General features: G+C 36.6%; 2 protein-coding genes and 1 long non-coding RNA gene across 3 annotated transcripts; all 3 read right to left on the reverse strand.

The window, feature by feature from the left end:
• Positions 1-3,241: 3,241 nt before the first annotated feature.
• LOC145788863 (ETO1-like protein 1) lies at positions 3,242-6,897 on the reverse strand. The gene is made up of 5 exons (XM_082894657.1): positions 6,761-6,897; positions 6,599-6,654; positions 5,554-5,845; positions 4,254-4,563; positions 3,242-3,711 (listed from the first exon to the last, which is right to left on the reverse strand). The coding sequence occupies exons 1-5, from the start codon at positions 6,761-6,763 to the stop codon at positions 3,503-3,505; spliced, it is 870 nt and encodes a 289-aa protein (XP_082750783.1). The 5' UTR covers positions 6,764-6,897; the 3' UTR covers positions 3,242-3,502.
• A 1,349-nt stretch (positions 6,898-8,246) lies between these two features.
• On the reverse strand, positions 8,247-16,783 carry LOC145802116 (uncharacterized). The gene is made up of 4 exons (XR_014344468.1): positions 16,189-16,783; positions 9,005-9,067; positions 8,850-8,912; positions 8,247-8,478 (listed from the first exon to the last, which is right to left on the reverse strand). It is a non-coding gene; the product is annotated as an uncharacterized LOC145802116 (long non-coding RNA).
• A 4,563-nt stretch (positions 16,784-21,346) lies between these two features.
• Positions 21,347-22,498, reverse strand: LOC145802606 (uncharacterized). The gene is made up of 2 exons (XM_082895365.1): positions 21,920-22,498; positions 21,347-21,823 (listed from the first exon to the last, which is right to left on the reverse strand). Exons 1-2 carry the CDS (start codon positions 22,496-22,498, stop codon positions 21,347-21,349), a joined length of 1,056 nt encoding a protein of 351 aa, XP_082751491.1.
• Positions 22,499-22,876: the final 378 nt, after the last annotated feature.

A 22,876-nucleotide genomic window follows, 5' to 3' on the forward strand; every position in this document is an offset into this window, starting at 1 on the left:
TATCTCTTGTTTCTCTCTCTTTTTCTGTCTCTCCCTCTCTCTCTCTCTTTTTCTCTCTGTATCTCTTTTTCTATCTATCTCTCTCTCTCCCTGTCTCTCTCTCGCTCATCACTCTTCTCTCTCTCTCTCTCTGTCTACTTGTCTATTTGTCTATTTATCCCTCACTATGTTCACCTTGCTTACACTCTTACTCCCATCTTCTCTATTTATCGAGCTCTTTCTCGATTTATCGATCCACTATAAAAAAATACACTTTTAGCAACCACTATGTCTCTCTCTCTCTCTCTCTCGTTCATCACTCTATCTCTGTCTCTCTTCTTTATCTGTATCTCACAAAATTAAAATATTTTTAAAATATTTAAATATTTAAATATTTAAAAAATTGATTTGAATTAAGCTTTGAAAAGAGTTTTGAATTATGTATTTGGTTATGAGTTTCGAAAAGTAATGATTATATTTTGAATTGAGTTTTGAAAAATGGATGTAGAATTATGATTTGAAAGCTCAAAACAAACACCATACTTAAATCAATCGGTGGAACTATGACCACTACCACTACCACTCTCTCTGTCTCTTTTTTTTTCTATGTCTCTTTCGTTAATCTCTTTTCACTTTCTTTCTCTATCTTTTAGTTTATCTCTTGCTCATCTCTTGTTTCTCTCTCTTTTTCTGTCTATCTCTCTTATCTCTCTCTCTCTCTCCGTCTCTCTCTCTCTCTCACTCATCACTCTTCTCTCTCTCTGTCTTCATGTCTGTCTGTCTCTCTCCCCCACTGTGTTCGCCTTACTCACTCTTCCCATCATCTCTTCTTTATTTATTGAGCTCCCTTTCGATTTATCGATCCACTACAAGAAAATGCACTTTTAGCGACCACTTTGTCTCTTTATCATTCATCACTTTGTCTCTTTCTCTGTCTCTCTATCTCTTTTCTCTATTCGTCTCTTACTCATCTCTCTCTCTCACCACCCATCTTCTCTACCACATTTACCACTACTGCAAATGCCATTCAACTACCACCATTCTTCTCTTTCTCTCTTTATCTCTTTCACTCATCACTCTTCTTTCTGTCTGTTTGTCTATCTGTCTGTGTGTCTTTCGTTCATCTTTGTTCTCTCTATCCCTCTCATCTGTCTTCTCTCTCTGTCTTTCTCGCTCATCTCTCTTCTCTCTATCTCTCTGATCTCTTTTCTCTCTGTCTCTCTCGCTCATCTCTCTTTTTTCTCTCTCTCTCTCTGTCTCTCTCTCTCTCGCTCATCTCTCTTCTCTCTATCTTTCTATTTTTCTATTCTCTCTCTCGTTCATCTTTTTTCGCTCTCTTTCTCTCTCTTTTTGCATCGCTCATCTCTTGCTTCTCTCTCTTTTTTTGTTTCTCTCTTTTTCTGTCTCCCTCTCTCTATCTCTTTCTCTCTTTGTCTGTTTGTTTCTCTCTCTCTCCGTCTCTCTCTCTCACTCATCACTCTTAATAGAAAATATTTTTCATTAAAATATTATCCTTACTTCTACCAAATAAAAAATAATAATAATAATTTTTCATTCATTAAATATGCATTTATGATGAAAATGAAAATTATTATTTGTTTATTTTTATTATTTAAATATTCATCTATGTTGAAAATTATTATTATTATTATTATTTTTTCCCAATCCCGCCCGCTCGGTTCCCCCATTTTTTTCCATTCCCGCGCCCCCCAAAATCCCCAATCTCTTAGAACCAAAAATCCCTAATTTCTACCAAAATGAAAAAACCCTAATCGTCTCTTCACTCTCCCACCAGTCTCATCTCAAGTTCAACTCATCACTGTCTCTCTCTCTCACTCTTTCGTTTCGTTGTTCTTCATATCTGCACCGATCACTCTCTGACCTTCTCGTTGTTCATCTCATCGCACCGATCATCGCACTGCCGATCTACTCACAGGTAAACTCTCTCTCTCAATCTCTGTCTCTCTCTCTCTCTCTCTCGCTCCGATCGTTATTTTTTTTTGTTTTATATATATATACACACATATATATATCAAATATCTCTCTGATCTGATCTGTCTCCCTCACTCTCTCATCTCATCAGTCTCACTCTCTGGTTTTGCATCTCTGCACCGATCGACTCATAGGTAAGCCTCTGCCTCTCTCTCTCTCTCTCTCTCTCTCTCTCTCTCCCTGATCTCTCATCTCTGCACTGATCGAACAGATCTATTCTGTTTGTTTGTTTTGGACCAACAGATCTGTTCTGTTTGTTTTGGAATCTGTGTGTTTGTTTTGTTTTGGAATCTGTGTTTGTTTTGGACCACCTTCTCTTTTACTACAATTTTAGGCTGATTCAGTATCATCAACACGACAATCGACTGCTCAACCTGCACAGAATGAGGAGGTATCTTCTTCACAACTTTCTCTACCACTTTTTTTTTTGGGTCTCATTTCAGTGCTAGCTATTACATTCATGGTTGTTAGAATCATCCGATTTGATTCATATAATTTGATACGAGTTTCAAAAAAATACGGTTCGAATTGTTCTCTTGAATCGAAAAATAAGTGAATCATAGGATTCAATTCTATTTCTATTTTTTGTTTACGTAATGCATGAAATAAGGTCGTTTTCCATCAAACTATGGAGATATATAGAAGAGATTAATTAGTTATATTGATATATGTGATGTTATATATATACATATATAATTTAGTCATATTGATAATTTATTTTATTTTAAACATTATATATATTTTTAAATGTATATAAATATATAGAGTTATATTTAGTAATTATAGTTCAAAAAAATTGGCTTGACTTTGAAACTGTAAATTGTAATTATATTTAGTAATTATAGTTTCAAGATTTAAGGTTCTAACACTGCTGGAAAAATGACTTTTAGCGGCGTTTATGAAAAACGCCGCTAATTCCTTTAGTGACGCTTATCACCAAACGTTGAGGACGCAACCGTTGCTATAAGTTTATGACACTTTAAAAATGTCGTAAAATTAGTATTATAAACGCCGCTAAATGTGGCAGCCAACGGTAATATGACGTCACACAGGCATTCAGCAACACTTCAAAAACGTCGTAATAGCTTTTTTGTTATTTTAAAAATATAACTATAGTGACGTTTTGAAAAACGCCGCAATAGATTTTTTTCCTTTTTTTTTTTAAACTACTAATTTTGTAAGATTTAACTTTAAAAATATACCTATAAAATAGCAATAATGAATAAAACTTTGTACATACATATATCTGTGAGATTACTATTCCCTCACATCTATAATAGTACCCAATACAATATCCTTCAAGAAAAAAATCCAATAAGTTCAATCCATGCAGTAGCTAATCCATTCCTAAATAAATTAACACTCACTCTACCGTAGTTTTAAGTGTTGATTCTTGATGAATCCATGCCATTTGGAAAAGTATGAAGGAAACAGTGGTGAGGACAGTCCATGATATTGATTACCAAAAAATTATAAAGAAGATAAACATGGACAGTCCATGAAATTTTATTCTATTTTGTGTTTTGGGGGTTCATGGTTCTCGACTGCCGTGAAGTTCCAGCATCTCATGGCTTGGGTCAACAGAGAAAGCAACTCGATAGTCTCGCAAGGCACCCATAACATCACTGATATGCTCGTGAAATGCTGCCCTCAAGTGTAGCAGGTTGAGGTCCGCTTTGAATGCAATCGCTCTTGACAATTCCGCTATCGCTTCTTTTTCCTTGTGGTTGTCCATCAACTCTAACCAAACCCAAAAACAAAAAAACACAATCCGGTTCAATACCAAATAACATGAAAACAACTTTACACGACAATAATGTTAAGAAAAATGTTTGGTAGCTTGAATTTGTGTCATCCAAATGGCTCGAATGTATCAAAACGACGTCGTTTTATCCCCAAAACGATGTTGTTTTAAAACGACGTCGTTTTGAGACATTCGAGCTATTCGGGCTATGAAAATTCGGACTACCAAGCTTTGGCGAAGAAAAAGAAGAATCATTTTTTTTAAAAAAATATTTGATCGCTCTCAAAAAGTGAGGGATGTGATCTTCAAATCAAAGGGTCCAAAATTATTTGAAATACAACAAATAAAATTCATGACTTCTGGTTCCAACCAAAATCATTTTCCTTGTAGAGAGAACACACACACACACACACACACACACACACACATCAAAACCTACGGTGTTGAGGAACTAACAGGTACTTTTGAGCTTGCTTCATGGCAACATCAAATAGAAAGCCTTAAAATTTACTAAAGAAACTGTAGGAAAATGTCTAACCTGCAGCCCGATATCTGTAAGGATAGACGCGGAGGGGATCTAAATGAGTGACCATCTCTAGATCAGCCTTTGTGCGTTCACGTTCACTGTATTCTGACCTCTTCTCATAGGCAGACACATTGTTCTGAGCCTTCTCAATCAGTTTAGTCATTTCCTCATATGCAGCGGTCTTATTGTTTCTGAGAAAGTGGACCCGAGCAAGACCCTGGTGTGCTCGGGTGTGCCGGATTTTAAGGGCATCAACGTAGCAATCAGCTGCCAAGTCTAGTTTTCCACAGTCAACATAAACACTTCCAAGATTGTTCAGAGCCTGAAAATTTCAACAATCAGACAAGGATTAGCCAATATTAGAAATTTTGGTTTATTTATTTTTTATTTTCATTATTTTATGCTATGCTACAGGAACAGATTGAAGTGAAGAAAAAATCTCTAAATCAGCAATGTACTTGTTAGTTGATAATTGTGCAGCTTGGATTTTAGTCTTACTCAAGTTCAATCAATCCAGATATTTGTCAATAGTCAAAATCTATGTAGTTTGAATCTAAATTTGATGAGACTAGAATTATTTTTTTCTCAAATTTGCTTTGAACATGCTCAAAGTTGAAAATCTCCCATAATCCCCTCTTTCTAACAAATGATTACCTTTTTCATAGAACTTTTCTTGAAAGAATGTTACTTTGTTGCCTTGTTATGCTATTTTAGTGGATGAATCCTTTAGTTTTTTATCGTCGGCTAAATTCTGATTACCAGTTACCATATGACTTCCTCAAATCGTAGTCCTGTCACTCAACTCTTACTCTATTATTCCATTCCATCTAATTACAGATTAAAATCTATTTTGTAGTGTCTTCATATATGTTTTGCCTTTCTTCCCCACATAACCGAGTTCTAGTTTCATTCCTGCTGTGATGTTTCCAATTAAAGCTCAGTGGAATTTTTTTTTTCAAATCTGTAGAAAACATTTTCCAATGTCTGGTTGATAGTGGTAGTGGTGAGGTTGGGGTTGCAGTTGTGGTGGAGGTGGTAGCAGCAGTAGTGTGGTGACATTGGTAAGACTGTAGTTTAGAAAACATTTCCCACCTTTCAACAGTGGAAAACATTTTTCCACTCAAAAGTTTTTTTTCTATTGACTTTCATTTTCCATCGTACAAATGCCAGAAAATATGGAAAAAGTTTTCCAAAAAACACTTTCCACCCAAACAAACGGAGCGTAACTACTATTCTAGATGACTATTCCATAATGATTAATTGTATTGCAAGTTGCAGCCTCGATGAAATATAGGGTAAGAGAAAACCATACCTGACCCTTTCGAAGCCGATCTGAAGGGCACTTCAAGGCATCTTGAAGAAGTGATATGACAGTAGAAGAACAAAATGAACCATGGCTAGAATCTGCCAATGCATAGGCTTTCAAAAAGAAGGCCTCAAAAGATCTCATAAGACTTGTAGAGTCCTCTGCTTTCCGTAGCCCTTCCTCACAATGACCCATATCATATAAGATCCATCCCTCATAAACTAAACGTTCATGTTCACTTGATGCGTGTTGGCGAGCCAACTGTAAACTTTGCATGGTTGCTTCTGGACAATTTAATCTGATCAAGAGTAATCATGAGATTAGTTCCTTTAACAATATATGTACTAGAGTGCATAAGTTCGAGGAAATTGATTCTTTATGGGAGATTTGTCCTCATTTTAGGCTTCGGTTTCTCCTCCTTTTAAGGGGATTCCACTTTTTATTTTCTTTAATAAAATTTCATTTGTTACCAATAAAGGAAAAAAATAAACAAACAATATATGTACTAGAGTAGTAGTATTTTCCTTCTGTTTATTGGACAAATCATAAAAAAATAGTCAACGTTCTCAATTGAAAAATCAAAGGAGAAATTAATATCAAATAAATAGGAACTTGGGATCAGATCAGGATAATTTTTTTTATTTATAGGAAACTATATTAGTGTTCTCTATTAGTTTCAAAACCTTTTACATGATATCTAAATTTACTTTGTGGGGACATGAGCCTAGAAACAAAAATCAAAATAGAAGGATTATCAGCTGCTAAAAATTACCCAGGATTCATCGTTCGCTTGAGAAAATTGTAAGTTAGGATTAATAAAAGCAACTTTAAATGAAGGCATTTCTTTCTCTTGTATTCATGGATTGAAATAAAGAAGTTGTATATCATACCGAAAGAGTCTACGTCTCCAATCTAAAATAAGGTTTAGTGACAGAGATGTGGATGAGATGTTTGGTGGAAAATATCCATTACTTGCAGCTACTGCATGTATATAGGGTTTTGCCAAGCAAGAAAACAGAAAAAAATAATAAAAGAAATACGGACAATTTACCCATTTGCAGTGATATAAAGGGATAAGCTCTTCTCCTCTGAATCCCCACCTTTGCACTACAGTAAAAAGAAAAGCAAAACATAAATAAACATTTATACTGGAAGAAAAAAGAATGATCCAATCCACTTTTCTTCTGTTTTAATAAACAAATATATAACACACCATGTTTAATGTACTTTTAACTAATTGGGCAAATTAAGTGGTAGTACTGCCCTGCTTTACAAAGATTGCTATCTCCTCCATTTTCCTCCTCAAAACCTTCATTTCTGCCAAGTCAATACCATTCTCTTCTAGGATCTCCCCATAAAGTTGAGAAACTAAAGCAATTCAAAACACCATACTCTCAATAACCCTTCAACCAAAAATATATACATAAAAACACAAAGAGACACATATATGTGGATTTAAATGGGAAAAACCTGGTGTGTGGATATTGGCATCAAAAACAGAGGAACACCTGTGATTTTTAAGAGAGAAAAGGTCAATCTTTGATACGGGTTTAGAAGGAAAAGTAGAGAACATGAATCTTTTGGTGTGGAAAAGGTACAACAATAAAAAAAATATACAGGTAACAACATTATCCAGAAAAGAGTACCTCAATAACTGATAACCGATGCTCTGTTTGAATTCTTGACCTAAACACACGTTAGTAACAGAATAATTAAACACAAGAAATAGTGGAATAAACCAATTTATGGAAAGTAGCAGAAGAACCCAAATGCGCAAACTACAGGGCCAGACAGATCATAAGCAAGGTAAGGAAGGAGGGCCAGACAGGTCATAATATACTCACTTGCCAAGTTTTTTCCATTCCACTGCAAAGGATCTCCGGACATATGAAATAAAAGTCTTCATTATTCAAAGATCGCATAGTCATCATCGACAACCTTGGTAATTGACTTTTGGGGTTTAAGCAACCAATTCTTATGGGCCACGATCCTCTGCCTAATCCAAATCTCACTAAATGCCAGTATCCAATTCTAAAGCACCCCATATAAAAGCAATAAACATATTTATGGAAAAATTAAGGTGCAAGACCTCACCTTTGTTCCACATGAAATCAATACCTTCCTCTTCACTCACATCTGTTGGTGAAGGAATACATCCCAACTGAATCCAAGTATTAATTATAATCTCAAGCCTATCTTGACAACGAGAAATGGATAATAAGAAGCAATACTACAAAGCATTCTAAAGAGAATACAGACATTTCCTTCATCCCTGAAACAATGGAGCATTGTTGGAGAATATGTACTCCAACGGGGACTTATTTCCAAGAACATCACACAAAGGAGTTGGGGAATTTGTTTCTGTGGGTGGCTTGAAGCAAGCAATGGCACAATAAAAATGATGTGGTTTGTTGCAGGCAATGGCACAGTAATTACTGATTACCTATTGAAACTGGTTTTGAATTTTGATAGCAAGACAACCAAAAAAAAAAGGGTTGATTAATGAAGGAAAAAAAAATCAAGAGAATGTAATGCATAAACAAGTTATCTAATGGAGGCATGATATCCAAACATTTTTAGGAATCTATCAATAAAACATTTTTTGAGCATTAGCTTGTCAGGCACAACTTACCTATGGGAGACTAAAGCCAAAAACTCGAGATAGTACATGAGGGGAACTCATCAAATAGGGAGCAAAATTTACATTCTTTAAAAACACAAAGTAGTCTCAATATGTGAGCAACACCTTTATTGAAGTTCTCATATACACACCCAATAATGTCAACAGAATGACTGTTAGTTTAGTACAAGCATAAAAGGCCAACCTTAGTTAATGTCTGTAGATGAACATGCTTCAAACCTTGATAAACTCCAATGAGGTCGATTGCTGAGAAGATTGGGCACACAACAAAAGGCAAACTTGCTTGCAACCTTTCATATTAATGAAAAATTATCAATTAGGGAGCCAAGTAAAGCATAAGTGCCATCATCACATCAGCAAATTGGATACATCACATCAGTTAAAAAGTCATAAATTTTTTATACCTTTCAATCACATATTCATGGGGAGCACATGTTATATAAAACAGAAATTTTTAGCAAACTAATCAATATTAAACATATTGCAATATAATGTAAACAGGGGAAAAGAATTCTACAATGTTGAATTGCAGTAGTAAGATGTACAATATGGTCAACTTTGCTATCACAAAAGGCAGGGACGATCATAGAATATCAATATGATGAAGATTAACAGTGGCACTATGGAACTTATTTAAAATCTGAAGATGAAAAGTAAAAACCTTAGATTGTTTCTGAACAAAATGTTCAAGGCACAAGCATAAGACCAAGGCTATCGAAGCACACTGTTTGAATCAGAAACCCAACCAAAGATCATTTCAGTTATATAAATAAGATACAAAGCACAATACACTGCATATGATAGGAAATCTATAACCTGTGCATTTGCAGAAACTTCACCAAGATTATCTGCTACTGCAAAACTTCGATGAACAACAGTCTACAAATCCAAAAATGACAACATTTTGGTAATTGAAGGAATTGGAGTATAGGTTGCAAATTAAGCTTTCTCACCTTGTAATTGAAGCTCTAGGTAAGGATTTCAACCCCCCCCCCCCCCTTGTTGTGTTTAAGCTTATTCATGCAAGATTCTTGAGCCTCTAGTGAAATAAGTCTAGAATTGGTTCATGGTTGTTGATTTAGAGCATATTTCATGCATGCATGTTAGTGTTGTTGGAGTTTGAGTTGAGTTCATGGCAAAATATTGCTTGCATGTTCACAATTATGTTCAAGTCCATGATTTCATCATGTTTTGGAAACAATTGGCTCCTTTGAGCATCAATTTGGAACTTCAAAATGATTTGAATTCATGCATGTTTGAATGTTCATATTGTTCTTGAAAAATGGTTTGAAATTGGGTTTCAATTAAACACCCTTGGGCTTTGATTTCTCAAATTGAGTTTTGAACTATGATATTTTATATGTTTACAACTGTTTTCTGGAAATTCAGCCCAAGAGGATCGGTTTTGATGCTTTTGAACTTGGTTTTTGGCTTGGAGGTGCAATCTGGAATCTCCAGATTTTGCACTTCCGCTCGAGCGGGGTAAGAGACGCTCGAGCGGGGAATCCGAGCATCCAGTATCTCTGCCCTATTTTACAGTCCGCTCGAGCGGAGGATTGGGCGCTCGAGCGGAGTCATGTGTCTCACGATCGAGCGGGCGTCGAGCGCTCGTCGAGGGGAGATTTCACCCATCCAGTACTTTTACAGTACGCTCGAGCGGAAAAGTTGACGCTCGAGCATGTACCTTTGTTGCATAACCGCTCGAGCGGGGAAACCTGAGCTCCAGCAGGACTCTGTTTTTCTGCTAAATTCTGAAACTGCTTTTTGCGTACATCTTTGCATCCTCATCCCATTCTAGGCATTCCTAGGCCTAGTTTAAGACATCTTTGGAGGATATAGATGTAGAACACACCGAGGCAAATTAGGGATTTAATTGGTATCTTTCCCAGCTGTGTAGCTTAGTGTGTGTTCAATCTGTTAACTGTGTAGGGTTGGCGACTGGGGAGACGTGCTCTAGCTTACTGTAGCCCAAACTCTGTGAGTAACAATTGTGTAAAGATATGTTCAACTGATTATCTTTTGAATACTGAACTGAACTGTTTACTGAACTGGTATTACTGAATGAATGTATGTCCTCTATTTCTGAACTGTACTGTGGCATCCTTAGTACCTACTGTTTACTGTTACTGTTACAGAGATCTCTGTCGGTTCCCTTGTGGAGCCACTACTGTTTACTGACTGATGGCCATCATTACTGTTCGGTCTTTTAAGACCTACTGTTACTGGTATGCTAACGGATGTACCACATATGACTGTTTACTGTACTGAGCAACTGAAATACTGATTGAAATGAACTGTTTTCATTACTGTAAGGACATTCATTCTAAACCCCTTTACGCTTTATGTTATTCACTGGACTTTAGCTCACTGCTCGTATATATATGTAGGTGTGCAGGCACCGGACCAAAGCTAGAGGCGTCAGGGTTATTCCAGTTTTGTCAAGCCAACCACAGTGCCTCACTGTGAGGTTCTGAGTTCGCCATGCTATGGCTTGGGGTGTCTTTTCCCCCGCTGGTCCCTGTTACTGTTTTGTATTACTGTATAGACTGTTATCCACTGTACTGTACTGTTATCAAGGGATTAGATCCCTGTACTGAATGTCTGTAAATGCTTGTATAGCCTGTACTGTTGTGAATATACGAATGCATGAAAAATCTTTTTGGCATACAGACTGTCAAAGCTCATTGGGCATTGTTTAATTACTGTTTTGGCTTCCGCCAGGCCCTGTACTACTGTTCTGCAGGCCTTGGGTAATCTCGGATTACTGGCCGGTTACGGTGCTAAACCCATAGGGCCGGGTTTGGGTCGTGACAGGCACTTTAGAGATAGGTGTTGTATTGGGAACCAAGTCAATGGAAAATTCGACCTCACAGTCTAGAGGAAGACCAGGTAGAGTCGGTTACAATAAAACATTTCCAGGATTTGAAACCCATCTCATTCATCGACGGTTCAAACCCACTGATAGTAGAAACCTGGGTAAGGGATATGGAGAAAGTCTTTCGCGCACTACCCTACATCACAAGACAGAAAATGGCCTTTGCCACTTTCGCTTTCAAAGATAACGCACAAGAATAGTGGCTTCTTACCCTAGAAAAAGAAAAAATCGTGACTTGGGCAAGATTCTTAGAGGTATTTTACGAAAAATACTTTTCAAATTCACTGCGAAAACAAAAGGAGTCAGAATTCATACACCTAAAGCAAGGAACAATGTTTGTGGCCGAATAAGAGAGCAAGTTCACGTAACTTGCTCGATTTACAACATATGTTATTCCAACTAAAGCCCAAAAAACTAGAAAGTTTGAAGCCGGCTTCGATTATGACATCAGAAACAAGATTGAGGTTCCGAAATTGCCAACTTATGCGAAAATGGTGGTTTGAGCATACATTCCCGAAAAAGGGAATTAAAGCCTCACGTTATGGGGAAACGAGACAAAAGAAGCAATTTTAGGAAAGAGACAACAGAAGATCTGGTGCTGTGCCCCCAAAGAAAGTAAATACGGGGCTTAACCAATTCAGGCAATCAAAATCCTACTAACCCTAAAGGTGGCGCCATTCCAAATTGTCTTACTTGTGGGGGGCTCATTGGGGACGATGCCATCAAAACACGGGAGCATGCTTTAGATGCGGTCAAGTTGGCCACTTGCTGAGAGATTGTCCAAAGTTTACCAATCCTATAATAGGCCCCTCTGAACCAGTCCCAAAACCCACACTACTTGGAGGAGTGAAGAAGGGCCAAAAACGCTAAGGAAGAGCTTTTGCCTTGGTGCCTAGAAACCCGAAGGTTACCGAGAACGTTGTGTTAGGTACACTTTCTGTCTGTGGTCATTTAGCTCATGTTTTCATTGACTCTGGTTCAACTCATTCTTTTGTTACACCACACTTTGCTTCCAACTTAGCATCGACACCCGAACCCTTGCAATATATACTATCTGTGTCTTTCTTTCTGGTAGTTCTGCCCTTGGTACTGACATTTACAAATCTTGTGCGATATCCGTAAAAGGCAAAACCTTATACGTTGGAATCTCATAGCTTAAGGATTTCAGTCCACCCTGGCAATACAAAGATGTATCACAATCTGAGGGAACACTATTGGTGGACAGGAATGAAAACAGACATGGCAAGCCACATCTCTAAATGCCTACATTGTCAACGTGTTAAAGCAAAACATCAGAGACTTGCAGGAACGTTGTAACCACTCCTTACTCCTGAATGGAATTCAGCCTCGAACAATGATGCAATATGGGTTATAGTAGACCGATTGACGAAGTTGGCGCATTTTCTACCAGTCAAAATCGCGTACTCTCTCAATAAGTTTGCCACTTTATACATCGAAGAAATCATTCAATTACATGGCACCCTAGTTTTAATCGTGTCTGATCGAGACTCCCGCTTCGTATCTCACTTTTGGAACAAATTGCAAGAAGCTTTAGGAACAACACTGAAGTTCAACACTACTTATCATCTGCAAACTGATGGACAATCCAAAAGGACAATCCAGACTTTGGAAGACATGTTACGTGTGTGCGTGCTAGACCTCAAAAGAAATTGGGATGAACATCTACCTTTAGTAGAGTTCGCCTATAACAATAGTTACCAAACAAGCATTGAAATGGCAACATATGAAGCATTATATAGGAAAAAGTGTTAATTACCTCTGTGTTGGACGGAAGTTGAAGATAGAAAGCTATTAGGCCCTGAAATCATGCATATGACGAGTGACAAAATTCAACTCATCCAACAACAAATTCGCACCGCCTAGAGTAGCCAAAAAAGCTATGCAGACACACGGAGACGAGACTTGGAATTTCAAGTGGGAGATCATATTTTCCTAAAAACCTCATCAATAAGAGGAGTTATTCGATTTGGGAAATGATGGAAGTTAAACCCACGTTACATCAGGCCATTTGATATCTTAGAAAGAATTGGCCCTATGGCATATAGCCTTGCCTTACCACCTGAATTGTCTAATGTTCATAATGTATTCCATGTTTCAATGCTTCAACGATACCTTTGAGATTCAGAGCATGTTATCGATCATGAAAATCTGGAAGTTCAAAAAGATCTCTCTAATGAAGAACAACCAATACAAATTCTCGATTGTCGTGATCAAGTTCTCTGAAACAAAACCATACCCCTCGTAAAAGTCTTGTGGCGGAATCATCATGTCGAAGAAGTTACATGGGAAACCAAAAAATAAATGCGAGACAAATACCCACTTCTTTTCAAAAATTAAGGTATGACAAGTTTGAGGACAAACTTCTTTTTAGAAGGAGAGAAATGTAATTCACAAATATTTGATTAATTTCAGCACCATGACAATGTCAGCTAAACATTTAATGTTTATTAAAAAAATAAAAAATAAAAATAATAATAATAATAGGGGCTAAATTATTAGTAAGTGATTTAATCAGAGGACCAAAAGGGAATCAAGAAAAGGAAGTGGGTCAAGGAAAAATTAAGCCAAAGTTAAGACAACTGGAATCAGCTCTCAAAGACCAGCAAAATAGAAATGCGGCAGTAAATTAGAGTAGGAGCAACGTGGCAACAGTTGGCCTAAGGACTCTGAGTAGTAAGCAAGTTTTGGAGTTTATCAGTAGGAATTGCCTAGGATGTAAAGAAGCAACGAAAAGAGATAAAAATAGGAGGCAACGGCTAAAGAAAGGCTCGAAAAATAAGAGGAAGAGCGGGAAATAATAGAAAATGTGAGTAATATTATACCTTGAGTTATCATAAAATATTTTACGTATATTTTGAGTTACCACATTTTATTTTATGTAATTTATGTTTTATAAATTATATTAATGTTTCACTTACATCAATTATTTTATGAACTCTATTTACTTAAATTGAAATTCATGGATATGATTGTTTAAAATTTACAAATTATTTGGCAGTGATTATATAAACATTTATTTTTGTGAGTACCACCACGGGAGTCTCGTGCTTTGGAAAACTTAAATAACCATTGGCCTCTGATTGGTGACTTTGTGGCCGTTTGTCATCGATCCATTGACCTCTATTCTGATTGTCACTTCGGTGACCTCTATTCTAATTGTCACTTTCGTGACCTCTGTTCTATTCTATACCGTTGTTATAACTATTTTATTTATATTCTGAAATTCATTTCTGCCATTTAAATTATTTGTTCAGCTCAAATTAAATAATGCACAATATTTTAGCCTAAATAATTATCCATGCTGATTTTGTGCCTAATACTCTTGATATAATATTTCTCACTCTGCTATGTGTTTATAGTTGTTATCCCCTTTCAGATGATGAAATGTAAGGAAAAGTGGGAACCTCATATAAGGGGACTAGCACAGGACCTAATGCGGACATTTTTTTTTTTTAATAATTGCCCAATTATCAATAAAGGAAAATAAAAGTCCCGATGAATTTTTTTTTTAAAAAAAAAAAATTGTTGAGTATTTGGATTATTTATTTACCCATTTAATTTATTTACTTTCGTTTCCGTATGCACCAGTTAATTTGTTAAAATTAGAATTGACTTTCGTTATTAATTGTTATGTTTTCGAACCCCCTAGTCACCAGGGTTGGGTCATGATATATGTTACCATGAAAAATAAAATTTCTTGATTTCAATTTATGCAAAATCCTAATTCATCTTCTTAATTATTTGTAATTTGTGTTTTGTTTTAGCCTAATAGAGTCATATTTTAATGTAAATTTTGTAATAAAGTGTATAATGGTGAAAAATTTAGATGATTTTCCCTTTTTACCCTCTTGTCGTAGTCACATGATTATCACATGAGTAGATTCTATTAAAGATTTAAAAGATGAATAACAAAAGGGGATATTGACACTTGTATAGAGACCAAAATGAGATTTGACCAAAAATACAGAGGGTTAACTATCATAATTTCATGTACAGAGACCAATGTGAGATTTGACCAGAAGTGTAAGACGTTGACTGTCATGATTTCATGTCTAAGAGTTAGAGTGAGATTTGATACAATGTGCAAAGGTGCAAAGTGTAATTTATCCAAGTGTAAACTTGAAAACTGTTTTGAAAAAATTTAAAACCAATCAAAATGAATATATTATTATTTGTCATTTATTGAGAATACAAAGTAGATGATGGCCCTGTTTGGTACAGTTTTTTTTCAGCTTATTTCAACTTTCAACTTAATTTAAGCTATTTTGATGTGTTTGGTTTAGCTTAACAATACAACTTATAGCTTTTTGTAAGTCAGAAATCAGCTTATTCTTTGAGTGGGGCAGGAGAAGCTTAATTTATAAGTCAGAAATCAGCTTTATGTTCATAGTTATAAGGTATAAGCTGTTAAGGCATAAGTTATAAGCACTTTCCCACAGCTCTACCAAACAGGGCCGATATCACATGATATTCCAAATATATTTAATAATTTTCCAACTTTTTTTTTTTTGTCCCCAATCCTAAGATTTGGTTCTGCACACAGCCGACGTTTACATGATCACCACTTGCTTAATTGATTATATCAGTAGTATTATAAATTTAAAATTATTTACTTAAAATTTATTTAGAAATAATCATTAATAATTTAAATTTATTTTATTTATAAATCTCACACTTTATCAATTTAATCTCGACCATATAGACTCATTCTAAATAAATTTCAGAATCTTAATTCTAAGATCCTAGACGTTTCCTTGATTATATTCTTTAGAAATGTTTGATCCACAACACTCTTGTGAGTTGCGACCTAATCAATTACATGCTTGCAAATTCTTTTTGAAAAATCTAGTTTAATTGGAAAAATCCTTTTGAAAATTTAGATTTATCCCGTGATAAGTGATTGTTGATTTAGATAATCTAAATTAAAAATTATAAAACCACGATCGAAGTAGACAAGAGAGAGAGTAAGAGCAATACAACCACGGCACAAAATATTTTTTTACTTAATCACAATTAAAATCTACCAACTTGTGATAAACAATCACAGGCCCTCGGCCAAGCGAATAATCCACTATGAATTAAAAGAGTACAAGAGATATCTTACAAAGGCCACTCCGGGCTCACGCATATTTGCTCGACCTACGGTTCACTCTTCTTCCTCCACTGGACCTCCTTAACAATTGTTGAATCACCATGACCCCAATGACTTCGGAATCCACCGAAGTCTACAATTTTGGAATCCGCCAAGAAGGTTCACAATCGAAAGGAGTGAAGGACTTATTACAACTTGATGATTAGCTTTGAAGTTCTTGGTTGCTAATGAATCATCAAGCAAACGAGAGTAATACAACAAAATCCTCACTAGAAAGTTCACTCTTAAACACTTAGCAAAATCTCTCAACAACAAAATGATCTCTCTCTCACAAATGTATTTCTCACTCATAAAAATGATCTTTCAAAAGATAAAAATATCCAGAAAAACTTAGGAGAGAGTGCTCCGAATATAAGTATGAGAGATACAAAATAAACCAGCCGAGCCTGTCTTAAATAGGCCTGGCGCAGGGCTTTCTCGCTGCTGCGGACCACATGGTCACAGCTGTGGTCATTATCGCGGCCGCGACCATCCTTTGCGGGATGTAGAGCCAACTTCTGGAGCTGATTTGGTCGCGACTTGGCCCCGGCGCGATGTCCTTTACCGCGGGCGCGATTGTGAGAAACGAGACCAGCTGATTTTGCTGACTTCTTACTACATCTTTTGCATGTTTTCTTCCATATTTTGAACCACGATTTTTCCATGTTTTGGCCACGCTTTGTCTCTTACTTTTCCCAACACAAACACATCTTTCCAATTCAACTTTTTTGCCGATCAAAAAAAATGTGCCAATATTTCCAATTCAATTTCGAGCCACCAAACTTTGTGTCACCATGCTTATAGCCACAAGGTCAACCATAATCTAAAGCCAACCCATCTTGGGCCCCCCAATCTGCAACTTTATCATTTGAGAAAACCAAGTTGATAATACCACAAGAAGACAACAAAAACATAAAAAACAAACACAACGAACTCAGAAAGAGAGAAAATAAATGAATCAATTTTGGAAAGGAATTTGCAAAATCAATTAAACACAAAGATTAGAATTAAAAATCGTAACATTTTTACTTGTACAATTGTACAATTTATGAAGTATGGTTATTTCGAAAAACATGTTGTCCGTACTGGGTACTTACCGGCGTATGGTAGCTCGTATGGTACTTCTGCATACGTACTGGATACACAAAACACATATCTAAATTTTTTCTTCTTAATTTTTGGCGTACCTAGACGTACCTAGTATATACCCAAGTCGTACCGTATTTCAGTTGAAATAATATTTTCTTCTACTACAGCAATAAAACTCTTTTCACTAGACTTCTTTATTTATATTTAGTTTTATACTTAGCATGATTTTAAAATTAAACTATGATTTGTAAGTTATTTAACATATTGACATTTAATTTTGATTTATACATTTACTTTATAAATGTTAATTATAAGTTGGATCTTAACAAATTAAACTATTTAATTAATTTTCATATTACTATAAATTAAGAATAAATATTTTTTTACAAGCGCACCAAGTCGTATCCGTACCTTATTTTTTTTAGATTTTACCATATCGACTTACCCATATCATACCAATGCCAATACTCGTACCCCGTACTCGTGCTTCATAACCTAGAATCTCTTTGGCGTCAGAAGATTGGTTGCATTGGGAGGCATCATCATCAGGTCACTTCAGTGTGGCATCATTATCAAAATGGTGAAGCTGCTAATGGCCCATCTCTTCGGATAACAAATTCGATTTGAAAGAATGTGGCTCCTCCCAAAATTCAGTTCTTTTGGTGGCTTGGTTGGAAGGGCAGATTGAAGACATCAGACCTTTTAAAGAAAATTGGAGTGCTTGACACCAATGCTAATTCATTGTGTGTTTTCTGCAGATTAGAAGAGGAATCTGCCAACCATATTCTTTTACACTGTCCTTTGATTTGGAGGGTTTGGTCAGGGATTTTGAAGTGGTGGCATTTGATTTGGGCAATCCCTGGGTCTGTGGAGTTGCTTTAGCAATGGTGGGCAGGTGTAAAATTCAAAAAGGAGGAGTTATGTATTTGGAAGTTGGTCCCTCTTACATTGATGTAGTCTGTATGGAAATTAAGGAATGATTTAGTTTTCAATGGGTGTTAACCTGATTTTGTAGATTTGGAGGAAATTGTGAAGACAAGAGTTGCCTTTTGGTCCAAGAGTGGGTTACCAGAGTTGCAGTTTTTGGTCACTACAACAAAATTAAATTTTTATGACTTGCAATGCATGCCATAAAAACTCTTTCACAGCATAATTTTCTATGTCGTAAAATGTCATTTTTAACATATTTATGACATACTTTATATGTCGTATATAATCTTTTATGACACTAGTGAATGATTTTATTTACCATCTCAATCAGGTCAGATTTTGCTTAAAGGGTTGAGGTGTGAGTGATTGGTTTTTGATGGTGTAGTGGGTGTGGTTGAGTGTTTTGCTGCCTTTGGCAGGTGGTTTTTGTTTTGTTTCTTTTGTGTCTGTGGTTGTTTTGTTGGTTGGTCTCTCACCAATTTGGTGGTATGCTAGCATATAATTGTATTAGTTTTACAGTGCCAACTTAGTTGGAATTATAAAGTTTGGCTATAATGCCTTTTACATTCCCCTTTTTTATTGATGTTTATCTCTTTTGTATGAGTTTCTTCTTCGTCAAAAAGAAAAAAAAAGAAAAAAGAAAAAAGAAGTAAACAAACCAAGTCTACGGATATGATATCAATATAGTATAATATGAAATGTATTAATATATATTTTTTTTTATCAACAAAAATAAAACTTTATTGAATTAGAACCAAGGAAAAAATCCTTACATCTGACATCAATAAAGGAACAAAAAAGCTGTCCTACCAGCATCATAGTAGACTATACTCATCCCAACTAGGTTGGCACAAGGAAGCCACCCAATCATGTGCTAACACAAGCCAAAAGCTAGTTGGAGAGAGACCAAGCAGCAGAAAACCAAAATAGAAACAATAAGCAAACAGACACCAAGAAGAACAACTCAACAACTAGACAGCAGCAACCACTGAAAACCAGACAAAGGGAAAGGCAGCAACAACCACAACTCAAAGCCCCCTGATAGATTTCAAATTAAAAAGCAAGTCATTAACTGAGAAAACCACCCCCTTAGAATGGTACTTAACCAAGAAAGCAATATGCAACTTAATGGATTCAAAGACACCACACCAGTTTACCTGTGAACCAGAAAATTTAATTTCATTCCTAGCCTTCCACACATACCACATGACCACAGATGGCAGTGCATCCCACATACACTTGAGCATTTTCTTAAATTTAAATCCACCCCACCAATCCAAAAGCTGAGATATACTCTGAGGCATAACCCACACCAAACTCCACCACTTAACCACTTCAGACCAAATGCACCAAGCAAACCGACAATGGATAAGGACATGACTTACATCTTCAGCACTAGAGTGACAAAAGCAGCACGGAAAGAAGCCATTGGGATCTAAAACACCAAAACTCTGCAAAAGCACCGAAGTTTTTAATCTTCCTCTCCATGCCAACCAACAGGTGAACTGCATTTTTGGAGGAGAAATACCCTTCCATAATAACCTAGGCACCACTAGACCTAAGCTGTCAATTGAGGAAAGCCACTCATAAGCTGATTTCACGGAATAGACCCCTGACGTACCAAAAGTCCACACCAGTCTATCCTCCACACCAGATCTTAATACTGGGACAGAGTTAAGAACATGACCAAGAGTAGATAAATCTACAGCTTCCCAAGAGTAAAGGTTTCTTCTGAAATTCAACATCCACCCAGATGAAGAAGATCTTCTACTGAAAATATCATAAACAGAAGCTTCTTTATCCTGAGAAAGCAAATACAATCTGGGGAAAACTAATTTCAAGCAACCAGCAACAGACCATGAATCATTCCAAAAAGAGCACCTATAACCGTCACCTAAAGCAATACTAATGTGGGAATGCAAAAAATCAAAGAAATTAGGCCTGGATACAACTACTGACAGTATGTTAGCCCAAACTCTAGAGCCATAAGTTTGAAAATCAGATGGAGGCAACCAAGACTTTAGGGCATACTTGTATTTACTGCAAATAATATCTTTCCAAAGAGCCTTCTCCACACACCCAAATCTCCACCACCACTTAGCCAAAAGACATAGATTCACATCTCTAATTTTCCTAATGCCAAGACCTCCAACTCTAAAATCTTTAGTAACGTCAGACCATTTAACCAAATGCACCTTTTTCTTAAGGTTAGAACCCCCCCAAAAAAAGGAGGCTTGAATACGATCAAGGTCTTTAGCAACTCCTTCAGGGATCTTAAACAAAGATAAGTAATAGACGGGAAGGTTACTCAAGACAGATTTAATCAAAGATAATCTGCCACCAAAAGACAAATGCCTTCTCTTCCAGCTGGCAAGCTTAACTTTAAACTTCCTAACAATAGGGGCCCAAGTTGATTTAAGTCTAGGGCTAGCACCAAGAGGTAGACCCAAAAAAGAAATAAGGAGCACACCCTTGGAACAATTAAGGATATCAGCAACCTGATCCAGAAAAACCTCCTCCACACCAACACCAATAACCGAACTTTTACTATAATTAATCTTTAGACCAGAAACAACTTCAAAACATCAAAGCAACCTCTTGATACAAAGAATTTCCTCCTGATTGGCCTCACAGAACAATATGGTGTCATCTGCAAATTGAAGGTGTGACACTTTTACCAAATCATTCCCAATAACAGCCCCCTTGAAGACTCCTAACTCTCTAGCCCTCAAAATCAAAATATTCAGACCTTCCACAACCATATTAAATAAAAAAGGGGAGAGAGGATCCCCTTGCCTTAAACCCCTTTCAAGAATAAACTCATCTGTAGGGCTTCCATTAACTAACACAGAAATTCTAGCCTTGGTAACGCAGCTTTTGATCCAATTCCTCCATTTAAGCCCGAAATGAAAACTTTCCATTAGATTAAATAAGAAATTCCACTTTATACAATCATATGCTTTTTCAAAATCGATTTTAATAATCACCCCTTTCTTCTTTTTACTCCTCTACTAATCCAACACCTCATTTGCAACAAGCACCCCATCAAGAATGAATCTCCCCCTCATAAAAGCTGATTGGGAAGGGCTAATAATAGATGGAATAATAAGTTTCAGCCTGCTAGATAACACTTTGGCAAGAATCTTGTACATGGAACCAATAAGACTAATTGGTCTATAGTCATTGAGGCTATTGGGTTCTCAGACTTGGGGATGAGAGCAATGAATGAAGAAATAAGGCCAGAGGCCAGCTTTCCATTAGCAAAAAACTCTTTAAAAAATAACATGATATCCCCTTTCATAAATTTCCAGCATTTCCTAATAGCCAAAAGATTAAAACCATCTGGCCCAGAGGCCTTGTTCCCATCACAGGCCTTCAGAGCACTCCAAACCTCTGACTCTGAGAACTCATTTTCAAGATCAAGAACCTGGGAACCATCTAAGGTCTGAAAAACCCCTCCTAATTTTGGCCTAACCTTCCATGATTCTGAAAAAGCACTCTTAAAATGATTCCAGACCTGGCTTTTAACTGCTAGTGGATCATCAACCACCACTCCATTTACTACCACTGAGTTAATGAGATTAATGTTCTACCAACATTTAACCATCAAATGGAAATACCTTGTATTTTTATCACCTCTAAGAGCCCAGTCTTGCCTGGATTTCTGAAGCCAAAACCACTCTACCCTCTTACTTAACTTCCAAATTAGCTCCCTCAACTCTGCTTTTCTGGATAACTCAGCTGCCAACAACTCTCTAGACTCAGCTAGCAGGTCCAGTTGATGGAACTCCTCCTCAACAAGTTTCAGTTGGGATGTAAGGTTACCAAAAATAGATACATTCCACTCCTTAAGATGCTTCTTTAAGAAACCCAACTTTTTGGACAGTTTAAAACCGGCCCACCCATCAACCTCTGCTTCAAGCCAAACCTTTTCAACCATAGGCAGAAACCCAGAGTGGAGAACCCAACAATTCATGAACCTGAAAGGTTTAGGACCCCAGTTCCTACTATCTTCCTTCATAATAATAGGACAATGATCAGACACAGACCTAGGCAGCCCCCAACATTTAAAATTGAAAACAGCAAGCCAATTAGAGTCTAATATGAACCTATCAATGTGACTCCATTTACCGTTATCACTGGAATTGCTCCAAGTGAACCTTCTCCCAAACATTGATAGCTCCACCCCTTCAAGCTTGTCAATGAACTTATTAAAATCCTGCATACCCACATTTCTCCTGGAACAACCAACCCTCTCACTCATACACCTAATCTCATTAAAATCGCCCCCAATGCACCAAGGTTTGGGAAACAATGGCTTGATTCTGATGACCAAATCCTATAAGTCCCTTCTTTTTACAACATCATTAGGAGCATAGAGGTTTACTAACACGCCTTCAAACTCAGAATTAATCTTCCCAGCTAGCACAATAAAATTCCTAGAACAGCAACTACTATGAAGAGAGAAGACTCCTGGATTCCAAACGCACAAAAGACCACCAGCAAAGCCATTCGCACCAACATCCAAAAACTCAAATCTATCAAAAGGCCACACGGATCTCACCATATCAGAGCTAATGACATCTCTCTTGGTTTCTTGAAAAAACACCATGTCCACTTTCAAGTGAGATCTTATTTAATA

This window comes from Camellia sinensis, chromosome 11 (genome assembly GCF_055761805.1).
Source record: "Camellia sinensis isolate YWXY chromosome 11, ASM5576180v1, whole genome shotgun sequence".
NCBI classification, from domain to species: Eukaryota; Viridiplantae; Streptophyta; class Magnoliopsida; order Ericales; family Theaceae; genus Camellia; species Camellia sinensis.

Coding starts and splice junctions, on each gene's coding strand:
- LOC145788863 (XM_082894657.1), bottom strand. Junction 5,846..6,598: donor CTTTATATCACTGCAAATGG/GTAAATTGTCCG, acceptor ACTCTTGATCAG/ATTAAATTGTCCAGAAGCAA. Junction 4,564..5,553: donor ATCGGCTTCGAAAGGGTCAG/GTATGGTTTTCT, acceptor TGAAATTTTCAG/GCTCTGAACAATCTTGGAAG.
- LOC145802606 (XM_082895365.1), bottom strand. CDS start 22,498: ATGAGTGAGAGGGTTGGTTGTTCCAGGAGAAATGTGGGTATGCAGGAT. Junction 21,824..21,919: donor TTTGGAAGTTAAGTAAGAGG/GTAGAGTGGTTT, acceptor AAATGTTGGTAG/AACATTAATCTCATTAACTC.